The 15,486-nt window shown below is 33.6% G+C and overlaps 2 protein-coding genes across 2 annotated transcripts; both read right to left on the bottom strand.

Annotated features, from left to right (window-relative positions):
* Positions 1-186: 186 nt before the first annotated feature.
* On the bottom strand, positions 187-1,555 carry LOC119633860 (zinc carboxypeptidase A 1-like). Its single transcript, XM_038027653.1, has one exon. The coding sequence runs from the start codon at positions 1,497-1,499 to the stop codon at positions 231-233; it is 1,269 nt and encodes a 422-aa protein (XP_037883581.1). The 5' UTR covers positions 1,500-1,555; the 3' UTR covers positions 187-230.
* A 4,161-nt stretch (positions 1,556-5,716) lies between these two features.
* On the bottom strand, positions 5,717-7,821 carry LOC119633612 (sodium channel protein Nach-like). The gene is made up of 6 exons (XM_038027231.1): positions 7,496-7,821; positions 6,898-7,203; positions 6,364-6,833; positions 6,109-6,283; positions 5,928-6,034; positions 5,717-5,841 (listed from the first exon to the last, which is right to left on the bottom strand). The coding sequence occupies exons 1-6, from the start codon at positions 7,819-7,821 to the stop codon at positions 5,717-5,719; spliced, it is 1,509 nt and encodes a 502-aa protein (XP_037883159.1).
* Positions 7,822-15,486: the final 7,665 nt, after the last annotated feature.

Raw genomic sequence — 15,486 nt, 5'->3', positions numbered from 1 at the left:
GATGTCGACAACCATTAATAGGCTTGGATTGAAAGTGTATGCAATTATATAGAAATGATGAGAAACGATCAGTTAAAACCCTTTCTGTCTGAATCAAGGAAACACTGAACAATATGATCTTCTCAGCTAAAAGAGATCATTTGTAAAATATATTACGATGTCCAACAAATTTTTAAACAGAAAATATATTTTTTAAGCAAGGCTTTTTATTATTCATATTTCACTGAGTATCATTTAAAATAACCTAACTTCTCAATCTCGTTAACCATTGCAACTAATGAGTCCATAATTTCTTCCCCGTTTGGTTTAATTTGCGAAGCGGGCAAATTAAATCCAACTATACCAGCATTTGGTCCAGGTCGCAATTCAAAACAGAAAGACATTTTAGTATCCATATTGGCATAGGCCCAATCAATACTAGCACCCGAAGCTGGGTAAATAGCGTCGTAAATATTTCCACCAGTATACGTTGTACCATAGCGTTTGCTGACAGCATTTACCGTCACATCGAATACCTGTTTCAAATCCTCATGATTCTCCGGTAAATCGGCTGTATGGCCATAAGGATACAAGAGCAATTGTGAGAAGGCGTGGAAGGAAATGTACAAAGATATTTTTCCTTTTAGGCTCTGAATGTATTCGGAGAAGGTACGTGTTTCCACTTCAGAGAAAGCCGACGGACCAGCATAAGTATCAGAGCATGGTTTATTACTAGATCCCACAGTGTTCCAGTGGAAGCCCCAGTTGCGATTGGGGTCTGCTCCAAAACAGCCATTTTCATAAGGCGTGCGTGTCTTACGCCACATACGGTCCGTGGTGTGCGTGTACACAAAACCATCAGGATTTGTATGAGGGAACACATACCAATCATAATTGTCAGCCATTTGTTTAATGGCCTCGACATCGGAGGTCAATAGTTCGTTGATTAAATAAGTGGCAGTGGCGGCAGAAATCCATTCACGCGCGTGGATGCCAGCTTCAACAAATATGCCCGGCTTCGGAGATTGACCTTTAGAGATTTTTACACCCAAAATTGAACGACCTTCATAGGTTTTGCCACTTTCGACAATAGTAACCACGCTTGGGTATTCATTGGCCAACGATTGAAGCCATTTATAAGTGTCTTCTAATTCATGATATTGTGTCCAGCCGTAGGCACCCGAACGTACCTTCGCTACTTGCTTATAGGAGTCTTCTAACTGATGTTGCAAGTTTGTGTCAACGAGGTCGTATTGAATTTCCCAGCGGCCCATGACGTGCAAAAAGTCAGGTACTTTATGAGGTGCTACTACTACGCTTATAGCTTTGTTAAGCAAGTGAACACCGTCTATGAATATTATCGAATCGCTGGTCGATTCTAAGTCTTTTAAAATTTTCAACTTCTCTTCGTTAGAAGCAACAACTTTATACACGCGATAATTATCATAACGAGCTCGTTCGCCTCGACAGGCTACAGCTATCAAGCAGAGAGCAAAAATGACAGTGAATTTGGAAAACATTTCTTCACTTCGATTCCAAATGACTGAATGTTGCGTTTACGCGATATCTCAATGTTTTATAGGTTATCATTATCAATTCGACAGCCCGGGGAGTTTAAACGCTGGGTTGATTAAACGTTTTGCAATTGATATCGAACGATAATCAACTAATTAAAATTGTGATTTTTCCAAGACGTGCGGGCAAGAATTGTAAATCTAATTTTGTTAAGCCAACTATTTACATAGAAATTAACGATCGTGTGAATGACAAATAAATTGTGAAATATTATCACTTTTAATGCACAACCCCCCTCCATCACGATCGAAATTTAAAAGGTAAAAAGGGAATAAAACTTCGTCAGCCCAATGCGTGCTGTATACAAAAAAATGCAAAAATAAAAAACTCTTTTCGTAGATTGAATACGCAGACCGGTGATGGCGCTAAATATTTTTGAATATTTTCAAATTCAAATCACTTTATATTTCAAGTTAATGAAAGAGAGAATTGTGAAATTTTCAATGCGCGTATTTATATATTTCCAACCTATTGTGGGCGTTCCCGGTTAAGAATCCTATTAATCCTCATAAGTTTCGCAAATTGCTTTTGATATTATCGCCAAATCTGAGTTTCAATACGATATCATCATCAATGAAGAAAAGAGTTTGAATAATATTTCATTTTGAATTTTTGAAAATTGTTCCAAAATTCACTTATGGTGCAATGATTCCGATGACTACAACAAACTTTGTCTGCTGCCACGATATGAACAGGTGGATGTAGCGCGAAGTGCCATAATAAATAATGAAAGAAATGTGTGAAAATGCTAGTTATATGGGACTAATCTAATCGTAATAAGTACTCGATAGGAAAACGGGTCACATATTTCAATTGTCATTTCTCTATTGGAAGAATTATACGTCATAATAACTAATTGCTGTTACATTCTCAAGACGAAATTCTTTGAAATAGTGTGGAATGAAAAACCCATCAGTGAAGAGAGAAAGTGTTCAATAATAATATCGTTTTATGTACTTAAAATTATATAAAAACAAAAACTAAAAAATTAAATGTAATTAATAAATAATAAACAAAAAGAACTATGCATGACTTAGAAAAAAAAAAAAAAAACAACGCAATAATTAAACGCTATTTGTGCTATCAATCATGAACGTAATATTCTTTGATTTATGGTTAACGTATAAAATGCAACTAAATCTTATCCGCAAGGTTTGCATAGCAATGATAGTAAATATTTAATTAATCGTAGTGTTTATAGGCTTTTGAAAACGTGCAGCTAGTAAACAGATCAAAGTGGATGTATGTAGCTACTCTGAAGTTTCAAGATTTTTTTTTGAAATATTAATAATTAATGGACTGAAGCCTTTATATAGTGAGGCCTATATGAGGTGTGTTCAAAATAAAAGGCGATTTTTTAATTTTCTTTATGTATTCATTTCTCAATATCTATTTTGTCCCCTTCAAAGCAATTCCCCTTAGGTGTAATACATTTGTGCCAGCGCTTCAATTCTCGAAGCATCTCTGTAAGAGCTTTTTGATATGGCTTTGAGCTTAATCATGGCAAAATCCCGTCCTTTCATGGGTTTTTCACATGCGGGAACAGAAAGTCGTATTTTTTTTTGGCAATCACGCACAATGGCGCACATTGCACGGCATGAACAAACCGACCGACAGAACGATACCGACATACTCAGCAATGTCTCCAATAGTTATTCGACAATTCTCCATAACAATTTCCTTCACTGCTTCAACATTTTCACCTTTTGTCGACGTGCTGGGGAGTCACATTTTAAGTGAGTTTTGAGCACTTCGTTTAATTTTTGACGGGAAATTTAATACAGATTTTTTGATCCATTCTTATCGATAGCAAAAAATCGCCGTGTACGTCAAAATATGCCTCACCTTGCTATCTATCAAAACCGCAAAATAGCTGATAATCTCAACACGTGTTGAAAATTTCAAAAGTCTTTCCCTTCTCTTGAACATAACTCGTCTGTTCAGTGTATTAATGGCTTGTGTAATGTATAAAAAGTAGTGTAAAAAAGAATTTGAATTTAAGAAATGAAAAAAATATAATATTATTATTATTATTACCATTAATTCAGCCAAGGAAGTAAATTATAAAACTAAAGTCTTAAAACAAAAGCGTCTAACGCTGTCGGTTTTATCGAAAAGTTTACCGCACTTGAGATTTGAGCCCACGACCACTGAGATATTCAACACAGCGAAAATAATTTTCAATTTCTTCAATTTGTAACCCGGGATCCTTTGCCTACTCGGCCACTCAGGCGAATAAAAAACAAAGAGAAAATGAAATAAAATTATTTATTTATTTATTTATATAATTGAAGATCTTAACAGGCTAAAACCACATTTTTTAAACTAGCAATAATTATATCTTAACTGTTAGTTAATATTTATATTAATAAAAGTTAATATAAATGAAAATTAATTCAATGTTTTTTTTTTTTTTTTGATATTTTAACTCGATTGTAAGGCAAATGAGTTAGAAAATCTTAAAAATCTTACGATGGATGCATCGCCAGCACTTTAGTCGATTCGTTTAACAATTACTTAGCAAGATCTTTGATCTAAGAACTTAATTTTGGTACTTGGTAAAGCAGACGTCAAATACAAAGTTACCTCAGTTTTCAATAAAAATCTGTCTTCTGAACACTTTCCATTTAAAGGCTATAAGAGATGCTCGCACGTATTTCATCGCTAGCAACATCTGGTGATGGAATTAATAAGGTAAAGCGACGTCATGATCTACATAACGACTAAATTCGATGGTTTTGAACTGTCTCTACATAAAATAACGGTTTCCTATTTGATATCATTGAGTTGTTCAGTGTCCATAACCGCCAATCGTTGAACGCCCGGTCCTTGTATTTGCTTTCGTTGCTTGCAGAACAAAAAAATAAGAGTTTTCTGTGGCGTTTGAAAAGTGCATCTATTATGACAATTCTAAGCGCGAAAAGTAATGGGATAGCCTAGAATAGCCGCACACATCGCCACTAAAGCGGAATGTTCATTGTCATACAGTTTTGCTGTTCATAACGTGGAATTAGCAAGGCGTGGCGTATCACGAGCTACAGAAATCAGTTGAACTCCTTTGAACGATATATTGTTGCGATAGCGATCAATAGATGCAAAGTCATTCTCTTGCATGACAAGGTTCCACGTTGCAAGACTTGTCAAGGATAGACTGTTGCAGCTCGAAATAGAAATCCTGCCGCAACCGGCACACTCACCAGACATGGCGTGTTCTGATTATCACTTGTTCACATCAAAACAGCGTGGCTTGGCTGGCACGCGAAATGCTAAGGAAGTCGTGAAAATTGGTCGGTGATTGAATCGCTGCCAAATCAATATCGTTCTTTCGACACGGTATCGCCATGTTGCCAGAAGGATGGGAAAAAGCTGAAGAGATTGATTGAAATCTATTTTGTATAACATATATTGCTTCAATCTCTTTTAATAGAGCAGTCTTTCAAATGAAAAAATGGCCAAAATACATTCAAAGATCTAATATAAAGAACGATTAAAATCAAGCTTATGAATTATTTCGTATCAAAAATTTTCCGTGTTCGTGTTATAAACAGTCCGTGTAATAAAGCGAAAAATTGATTAGCTTTTAAAATATTACAATTGAAAATAAACGCAATCATTGACTTTTTATAACAGCTGATAAGGGGTACGCTATACAGCTCTAACCATCATCAACCAAAACCGCTGGAAAATTTTGAATGGATGCCAATATGCATTTAATTCGTTTTATTCTATTCTGCTTGCCGACATGATCTTGGCGTTTCTCATATATTACAGGCTATCTATCAATGAAGAATAAAGCAGCATTTATGCGGAATACAAGGCGACCCAAAACACGTGTATCTTCGCTGTTGCGAAGAAAAATTGAAGGAAAATCTTTTTTTGTGCAGATTTCAAGTGCAATAATTTATAAAAGAATTTTTAACAGTCATAAAATGTGTCTTAGCAAAGACATGAACCGGAGATTATTGATATGAAGTTCGGCTGCAAAGGCAAACGTTTGAAATAGACAGGGTAAGCAAATTTATTTGTTTGCTTGCTTTAACTGCATTAAGATCCCACTTTTTTTTTTTTTTTTGTTTTCTTAAAAAAACTATTGAATCTCTTTTCCGAAATGAGTGGACAAAATGTGAAGTTGCGATCTCAGTACCTCGGCTTATCATTTAATTTACAAATCAGCGAAACGATTATTGAAATAATTAAATATTGGACGTAATGTAAAGTAATAAATAAACTCAAAAGCAGAAACAATGCTTATTCCTGTAATCAAACCCAATATGCCGCCAAAGTTAGCTAAATTTGAAGGAATTAAAAAAGAGAAGGATTTATATTAATATTGCCTTCGGATTTGTTTTCAAACAGACCACCACCACACTCACCTAAATCCGATAACTCTGTTGTGTAGATTTCTCGTCGATAACGTGTCGCCACTAAATCACCGAAGAAAGCATGCAATAAAATGTTATCATTTTTATAGGTGACCGGTCTATACAGTCCATGGAAATGTAATTCGAAATTTTATTAATTAAGAAAGAGAAGCGTTTAATTTTCGTAACGTACTTTTTATTGCTTGCATTAACGGATAATTTCAAGTTCAATTTGCCTGACGATAGTTCAGATGTGTAATGATTGGATTCGCAATCGGGCCGACAATTGCAAGGAAAATTTGTCGTACTCGGACTTTGGATACGTAGCAAAGTCTTGTTGAAATCATTAAACACTTTATTGAAAATTTCTAAAATGTTGTTTTTGTTGTATTGTAAATAATTATTTTTGACTTTCTTTAAAGGGGCAATACATATGATAGACCATTACCATTATTTTCCATTAGACAATGATGTTCTCTTACGCTACATTCTGTTTTATTCTCATCTTTGAATAAATTTTCTGTTACTAATACGCAGTTGCATTTCTTCTGAGCATAGTTAATGCGGCATTCAGCCAGGCAATTAACGAAGGAATAGCGTTGCATGATGCGAAGTGTACGCTCGTTGGTGAACAAGCAATTTCTTAAATTTACATCCATCTCCCGTACACTTTCAGTGGCATAAGTGGATTCTGGACTAATTCGAATGAAACCCTCTGTAGATGATGTCACTAATTTCGTTTCGGCATTTTCATCAGGCATGTTGTACGGATCATGTATTACTAAACTGAAGCCATAAACGCTAAAGCCGCTGGCAATATAATCATCAACCATAGGATCAAGCAATAAAGTGAGGCCAGTCGTATAACCGCATCCAGTTACTCGATAGGGATGCTTAGGAATTTGATAGTGAATTTTTCTAAGAGATCTTTTTTAATAATATTTTTGATTATATAATAATTTATGTTAAGTTTTTAGCTTACACCGGAAAGTTGTTTTTGTATTCGCCATAGTAATTAAAGGAGCAACATTGTCCTTTCAGTGTAGGGATCCTTTGAAATAAATTATCACATCTTTGCTCAGATCCTTTCCACACACATTTCATCATCATTTCCAAGCAATTGGGCATTAGCTTCTCTCTTAAATCTCCCAAAGTCCAATTATTCAATTTTAATACTTTTTCCATTAATTCAATATTTAAATGAAAATCGCTGCGAGATGTTTTATAATGCACCATCATTTGAAATGAATTTAAAATTTGAGGCTCTGTAATATTTGGGGGCCTTCTCCTAGAAGAAAGAGAAAAAAAATGCAAAAACTCGGCATTCACAAACTATTTTCGAATTCTCATCCTCTAGAGTCCAAGACACTTCCTAATTACTTTAATTATTTCTTTGGAAATGCGAAAACGACTCTTAATACAACTAACGACGACTGGTCAAGTAAACAAAGCTTAGTGGGTTTTATTATTAGCAATGTCACAGCAAGTGGATCTGTTTTCAAATGTTGTTAGACTCTAGATGGTGATAACTCGATTGATTTAACGTGAAGGGCTCTGCTTTTATAAAATCAAGTCCTTACATTATCTTAAGCAATTGAAGAGCTTTCCGTTTTGATATTTTATTGAAATTACATAATGTTATCGCCGGAAACGGCACCTGCCAAATGGGATAATGTGAACTGTCAATTACAGTAACAGTTGGAATGTTAAAATTCCAAAAGTATGTGGCCAACACCAAAGCCACGCAAGTTACTATCGCCGTAAAGATCGCAATTATCCAAAACATTCGCTCAGTTTTTGTTAAATCGGTACGAGCTATATAGCTGAAGCCATGCAGTGAAGTGGATTGGCAAAAATTCTTTAAATTTTTTCTAAAATATTTACGCACATTTTTTAACCTGAACATTTTCGCTAATACGATTAATAATATGTTTGTAGTAGCGCCTTAAAACTTTTCTCCTTTACAAGGCTTATCTATCTGTCGCTTTTATGAAAGATTAGTTTCACCCGAAAATAGACCTGTTAATAAGAACGAACGTGAAGACAATCTAATTAAAGGGCAGTTAAATTAATCAATAAAAATGAATACCCCCTCCTACCATACGCGCGAGATGTAGAGAAGTAATTAAAAAATAAAATCCATATCGTAAACATGAAAGTTTGTTTGCGGTAATGTTTGCCCAAGTTTCAGCCGAGGCGTGCATTTAACTTTCTTACTTCCCAATAAAATTAACTTTGATTTTTCTCTTTCCTGGTTAATTAATTGTTTGCCCTACAACCCTAACCTTATTATTAACGAATAATTGCATGCTTAAGTGGAGACATTTTTAATATAATGTTTAATGTAAAGCCGAGTTACGAGACTTAAGTTTTTGCTGAGCTGACTAGATGTATTTTTATTCGTTTTTATTTAACTTGCTTTCCTATGAATGTTTCTTCCACTTCCAGTTAATAATTTGAAGACTTCTTTACATCCGATGACGTTGAAATTTTGCCGCACCTTTAGTTACAATGGCAACGCCAGGTGGTAAAGGTGATCAAATATATTCAAAACGTTGGGCGCTATGAGGTGGTGGATTATCTTTTACTTCACAATCCTCTTCATACGGCTATCAAATATAACGATTCGGATATTAGAATGGATTGTGCAAAGCTATCCGAGGGGCAGCCTTGTAATAATGAAGGACCCGTGGAAATCATCAGAATATTAGAATTAGTAAGATATATTAAAAATTAAAAATTGTTAATGTAATAGAAGTGAAAACAAAGGGACATTAAAATACTCTACACAACTTCGCTCTATACGCCAAACTTTACTTTCATGCGAAGGCATGCAAAACATCAATTGACGAGATCCAAATTTTGATTCAAAAAATTGCCCCATCCGATCCAAATTTTGTAGTGTCAATTTACATTTGCTAAATACAATTACTTAGCCCTTTTTATAACACCAAAAAGACGGTGAGATGGACAGACGAACAGACAGACTAGCTTATTGCGATCAGTACACTAAAAATCCTCCTTGGTGTTAGATAAATTCGCAAAAATTTAATACCCTTGGCTCCAGCAGTGGTGTAGGATATAAAGTTTTTTTTTAATTATATATGGAAATTTCTTACTCATTAAAATGTCAAGCGCCCTGATTTGTTTTGTGAAAATCACTGTGATAAAATTCGAATTTAGTTCACTTAGTAAGACCTTAAAAAATTGATTTTTTCATACAATTTATTTATTAATTTGATGTGCTCTTTTTATACATTTCGTGTACAGTGCATAGCCGGACAACTACCTTGCCCTCCACTCCGAAAATCTTGTGTTCTTTCCTAAAATTGTTTATTGTTCGCTGGGGCTGGGAATTAATTGTTTTTTTTTTTTGCCGAAATTTAGATGCTAGAAGAGCAAGGCACATAAGACATCTGTACTCTGTGTAAAAAATAGCCAGAATGAGCAGAATTACTGTCCAACCGATTAAATTTCAATGAAAGTACACCTTAGAGGAGAACAAACGCAATTTTTAATCAGATTTCTAAAATAAATCACTTTCCTTCAATTATATGCACGTTCAGCCAACACGTCGCAAGATAGTTATTTACAAAATTGCTAATCTTCTTATATGATAGAGATGGGCAACTCTTTTCATCAACGGGCCGATTTTAGTTTTCTTCTCACAGCGACGACCCGCTGCAGGTTGAATGGATGAAGAAAAAACTAAAAATGAAACCTTATAATGAACTTTGTCATTAAACATATCTTGCAAATTTCAGTGTGAAAGACTAATTTGTTATTAGATTAGAATAAGGACGTAGTTCGCTAATAGCTATTCGAAGAATTGCTTTTAAATATTCATCTGTATACTTTACCTTGTATCTTTGTACCTACTTCAAGGTCGAATTATATTATTATTGAAAATTGGACATTCTACATCGATTTTCCTTCGCTTTAAATTGCTCCTTTTATATGGTTAAGCAGAAAATACCTAAATGCATTTCATGTTTGAAAGCCGTACGGCTGCACCGATAGTGAAGTAAGTGCGAGCAAATTGAATTATTTGAATTTTTAAACGTGGCGGGCCGGAGGTTAGCTGTATCCGATATATGTGCATGGAATTTTGACTTAAACTTTTGGTAGTCTGAACAATATTGAGCCTCACTACATCCAAAATGAAGTGAAAGCTTATTCGTCCACTGGACTGAGCTATTTTTTGAAGAAACTGTCAACACAGCAAGAGCTACTGAATAACCGGAAAAGCATAAAAGAAAAAATTCTTTGCTTCATCGAACACGCGCGCTGGGTTTAAACCGCAATGTATGCGTGTGTGTGCGTGTGACTGAGGTTAACTGCCTGGATGAATAATTTTTGTACATATAAATAAACGCATATGCACACTATCACACATTACATCGATACGTCAGTACGTCAGCACGTTATCTGTGTTTATATCACTAAAGGTATCTTTCTTTAAAGCCATTGATTTCTCTTGCGGCGCATGCAAAAAAATATAACTGAAACCGTCAATTATATAATTATATAATTGACTTCGGTTTCACTTTCCTTACGGTTTTGCTATTGCTGCATGTTAATTGACGTCATTTGAAATATATTTCATTTTTCGGTAAGCAGATAAACGTAGAGTTCAATGTATTACGATTTCATATTTTAATTTCAAAAAAAAATATTTAAGTTATGTATAGACGCATATATATTTGCGAATCCAAGGCAACCTTTCTAATCATTAATAGAAAGAAAGATTTGTTTATATCAATAATTAAATTTGATTCGTATCCTATTCTCATGCTTTTGAAGAATTTTCTGTCCAAAAATATATTTAATATATAAAAAATTTTTTTTAAAAAAAGGAATTAAGTACATGCTTAGTCCTAATCGCACCATGGTGAACCTTTGAGGTTCATTTCAACCTTGACCTTAAATGTTTTGATTATTTCGTATTTTCGCATTTCTAAAAAATGCGCAATCCCAATGCATTATGCGATCAGTTTCCGTCATAATTGTACTAACAATAATTTGTTTGTATGCGCTAAAACCAATAGCTTAGGACAATGCGAATAATTTTTGCTTATTTATATCTTAACCACGTAATTAAAGCAAATAAATGCAGTTCTCCGCCCCCCACCCCCCCCTTCACCAATCGCTCTTATTTTTATTTCTATTTTTATTTATTTTTTTTCATACTTGTATGCATTTTAATGACGTTTTACGATGCGACTTAAGTGTCTTTGTCATCATTGTGCATGTGCCTGGATTGATTTCCAATATCTTATGAGCGAGACGGCAAGACAAAAAAAAAGTGAACACAAAGTAAAACGAGTGCTTGTGTTGCTCGTGTGGCGCCATTAAGAAAACTCCTTTTGTTTTGCCATGAACTTAATGGATGTAAACAGACGATCGGACGGATTACGCCGGCCAATGCAATGAAACGTGCAGCATTACGGCAACCATTGATTTTATACGTGCCAACGCCTGCAAGTGTTTTGCATTTGAATTCTCAATCTATTAAAAATAAAACGTTATAATAATATTAATGATAAAAATAACATAAAAAAATAAATAATGCTAAAAGAAAAAGAAATATATACATATTAATAATAAAAAAGTAAATGAAAAAATCTATAAAAGTCCCTAAAGCATAGTCCGATTCAACGAAAAATATGTGACAGGGAAACGGTGAGAGACCTAAGGCAGCTTTTATGCCGTAGAAATCTCTTTTAATGAAGTACGTGTTACTATGCTCGCTGCAAATTAATGTAAGCAAAAGTAAGCAAATTTTCGCAGACAGATGTATATACATATTTAGAGACTGTTTAGAGACTGCCATCAAAGACTTTATATACAATATGCAAAAGTGATGTTATTTCAATTTCTAAATGTAGTTAAAATTCATTGATCACCTAAAAAGCGTTTGTCGTCGTTAAGTGAACACACCTGGTTCTATACGCCCTTGTCTGTCTGAATTTATATGATATTTTAACGAATAAAGACCGTTATCTCGATACACGTTCAGCGAGCGTTTATGCTAATTTAGTGTAACAGATTGTATGAATATAAACTTTGCTTTCAATTTGAAGCAATTAATATCTTATCGAGTGTTGCTGGCAAGTGCGAATTTTCGCTAACGTGTTTGTCAATATTTTTACTTTAAATTAAGAGGCGTCGTGCCTATAGATTTTTTTTATACATTTTCTATTGAATATATGTAAATTTTGTTCTTTCTCCTTTTTCATAAAATTACAATCAATATCTTTAGCTTCTTATGCAAACAATTCAATTAAGCGTCACGTACGAATGAAAGCAAAAATTTAATTTTGCAACAATATAGCATAATCTGTATATTTATATAAATGATAAATTCCTTTGGACAAAATTTATTTGGTTAAACTAACTAATTAAATATAAATACGACTCAGCTTCTCAGCTTAATGTGTACAGACCTACGCACATATATAGCACACCCTCCTCTCAAAGTGTGTAAGCACTCTGTTACACTCTTAAGACAAGAAAGAGAGTTTTTTTTATTTTAATTATGAAATAAAAAAGGCAATCCTTTTTTAAAACATAAAATAAAATGTACAAAGTGTACAAAAAAATTTCTTCAACTCGAAAACTTAAAATATTGCAACTGAATTAATTTATGTTTACTATTATTAATCAATAATTTATTAATAATAATATTAATTAATTAATACTGTTTACAGTTAAATCAATTATTAATTAAGATGAAAAAGATTTGTCGTACCAATAAGATTAAAAGATCCCAAACAATTATGCTGTGCAGGAAACTTGGGCACAATTACATAATAATTAGTGATTACACTAAGAATTATAAGATTCCGTGATGCTCCCATTCCCTCTGAACCTATCCACACTACCAATAGCCTTGATTGTAGATGGGTAGTTTACTCAAGATCATGAGCAATTATTCCGTGCAAAAAACTTGAACATAATTACATAATAACTACTAATTACATTAAGAACTGTAAGATTCTCCGATGGTTCCCTTCTCGCCGAATCTCAACACACTACCAATAGCCTTGATTGTAGATGGGTAGTTTACCCAATGTTTTGAAAGTGCTTCAAACGTTGCAAGTGCCTATTGAAACAACCACAAGTAGAAGCGCTTCAATGTTAGGTTATATGAAGGTATGCAAGCTCGAGACGCTAGCCAGAAAGTGAGCGTAGCTATGAGCAGCGATTTAGTTAAAGGCAAAAAAATCGAAAAAGATATTTTCGAGTTTAAAAGTGCTTTCAAATCAATTCTTCCACCTTTATTCTAAACAATGGAAAATGTTGTTCATTTTTCGTGTCAAGTCAAAACAAAGAAGGGCAGCTTAAGAAAGAAACTCCGAAAAAGCTACTTTTAAGCCATGATTTAAAATTTATTTTTTTGACATCATTTTGACATCAAAGAGCCTACACATTAGAAGAATTTATATATCAACTGCCTTCGTCTCGAGATAATCTCTGTGTATACAGAAAACTAAAGAAAATGCAAATAATTTTTCGCATTATTAAGTTGATGCGTATATCACGCCTGTTTTTAAACAAAATTCTTTAGATGCACTGACGTTATTTTGCTGCATAAATTTATAGTAAAAAAAAAATGTTGTTTGCTTTCTTTCGATATTCTCTTCTTATGAACACGTGCTTTCCGCATTAAGTACTTTTATGGACGAATATCAAATTCATAATTAGGAGAACACATGTTTATACTCTTTTATCGGCGTCAAAGCTTCGTTATATACAAACATGTAAATAACGAGAATTGTGTAAATGTATGTATGTAATTTATTCTTTGTTTGAAGTACTTTCGAATACGCGTAGATTCACACACACATTCCGACGTATATGTATCTATATAAACGAGTATATTATGCTGCTCGTCATTTAAATACGTATGGCAGGCTACATCGGGCTTATTCTTTATACCCTTCGCTGTCTTCTCAAAAGTTAGTGACCTTTTCAGGGCCACAAATCAAAATTGAAACGTGATCCAGAATATCGTCGAACACTGTATGAGTGGATGCTATGCAAATGATAATTTTTAGCAATCCATTATTCGACGTAGAAATTTTAATGTATGTGCGTATATTCGTCCAAGAATTAGTTTCTAAATGGAAAAGAAAAAATATTCTTTCATTATGCTCTTGATTAAGACAACCAAGTGGTAAGGAAATTGGGCAGTGAATCGGCAAAAACCTTAATATCATGTAAATGTTGAAGCTATAATCAAACTCGGATGCAAACTTGAAAATCTATCCCTCATCAAGGGGCGTCTTGTCCGTATATAATTTAATTTTAAAAGATCTTTTATCAAAATTTGTAGTTTTTTTTCGACAGGATTTTGGTGTTAGCGCTGTCAGCTAATTGAATGGAAAATATACTATTAACATTTTGTTCCTTTCTATTTTTTCTAGAACATTCTTTATACTTTAGATGGAGGATTATACACTATTTCTTCGTTCAAACGTATTTTCCCCTCTTTAGGATGGCGTTTATTGTAGAGTCAAGTCTTCCATAACATGATTTATGTCGCATATCGCTCTATACGAAAATCGTATTACATGAAACTGAGAATTGATTAAACTCAGTAAAGGCATTGTGTATAATCCGCAGCATTAAGAGAAAAATCGAATTTATGTAAATCAGATTAAATGCCATGAATGAAAGGAAAGCACTTACTTCACTACATAACTTAGGAATAAGTAATAAATTAAAGGAAAGCGATGCTTTATTGTTTACTCATTCGTATGGAAATTCCCTTATAACGGGAAACGCGAATAAATGACAGCAATAAAAATTTAACATATCGAATACGTGCAGCGTAAGTCACATTTTTCAAGTCATTTAACTTGTTGATATATTCTTGCATGAAAAATGCATTGTAGAAGAACCGTTCGAATTGTAAAAATGTTTAAATTTAATTTATTTTTTATCTATATCTATCTTCTTTCCATTTGTAATTCGAGCCGAGCAATACAGTCTTTATTTTGTTTTTTTACAAAATTCTTATCAAAAATAGTAATATATTTCTTATGGGTAGTTTCAAGTGTGCCTTAAAATGAAAGGTAAATTTTTCGTATGTTTGGGTTTCACGATCAAGCTAGTTTCACCTTTTAGATCAATCTAAGCTTATCTGTCCAGCTGTACGTATGTCTGTACGATGTGTGGGAACGTTAAGAGCGCTCAACTTAGAAGTAAGAATTTGATCGATATTTTTACTTTGTACATCACCGTGTTGTTTCAGGCAATACCGATTTGAAAGGTATCCCTTGAAAACTTCAAAATACTTAAAAGAGAAGAAAATTAGGATGGATTGAGTAGAGTATTTAACGATCGATCTTGTCCAACTTTTGCAGACTTATAAAGGCAAATTCTTTACTATAGCTCTGCGCGCAGAAAACAAAAGAAGTTATGGTTTTTCTAACACCTACCCCAGTAGTGATCATGCCATACTCGACAGCAGAGTTTGTCACATTTGTAATAATTTGAATGAACGGATTTCGAATCAAAACATTTTATTATTATTATTATTATTATTTTAATTTTAGACTAATGA

This window comes from Glossina fuscipes, unplaced genomic scaffold (genome assembly GCF_014805625.2).
Source record: "Glossina fuscipes isolate IAEA_lab_2018 unplaced genomic scaffold, Yale_Gfus_2 2, whole genome shotgun sequence".
NCBI lineage: Eukaryota > Metazoa > Arthropoda > Insecta > Diptera > Glossinidae > Glossina > Glossina fuscipes.
This window is presented reverse-complemented; position numbering and strand designations above follow the sequence as displayed.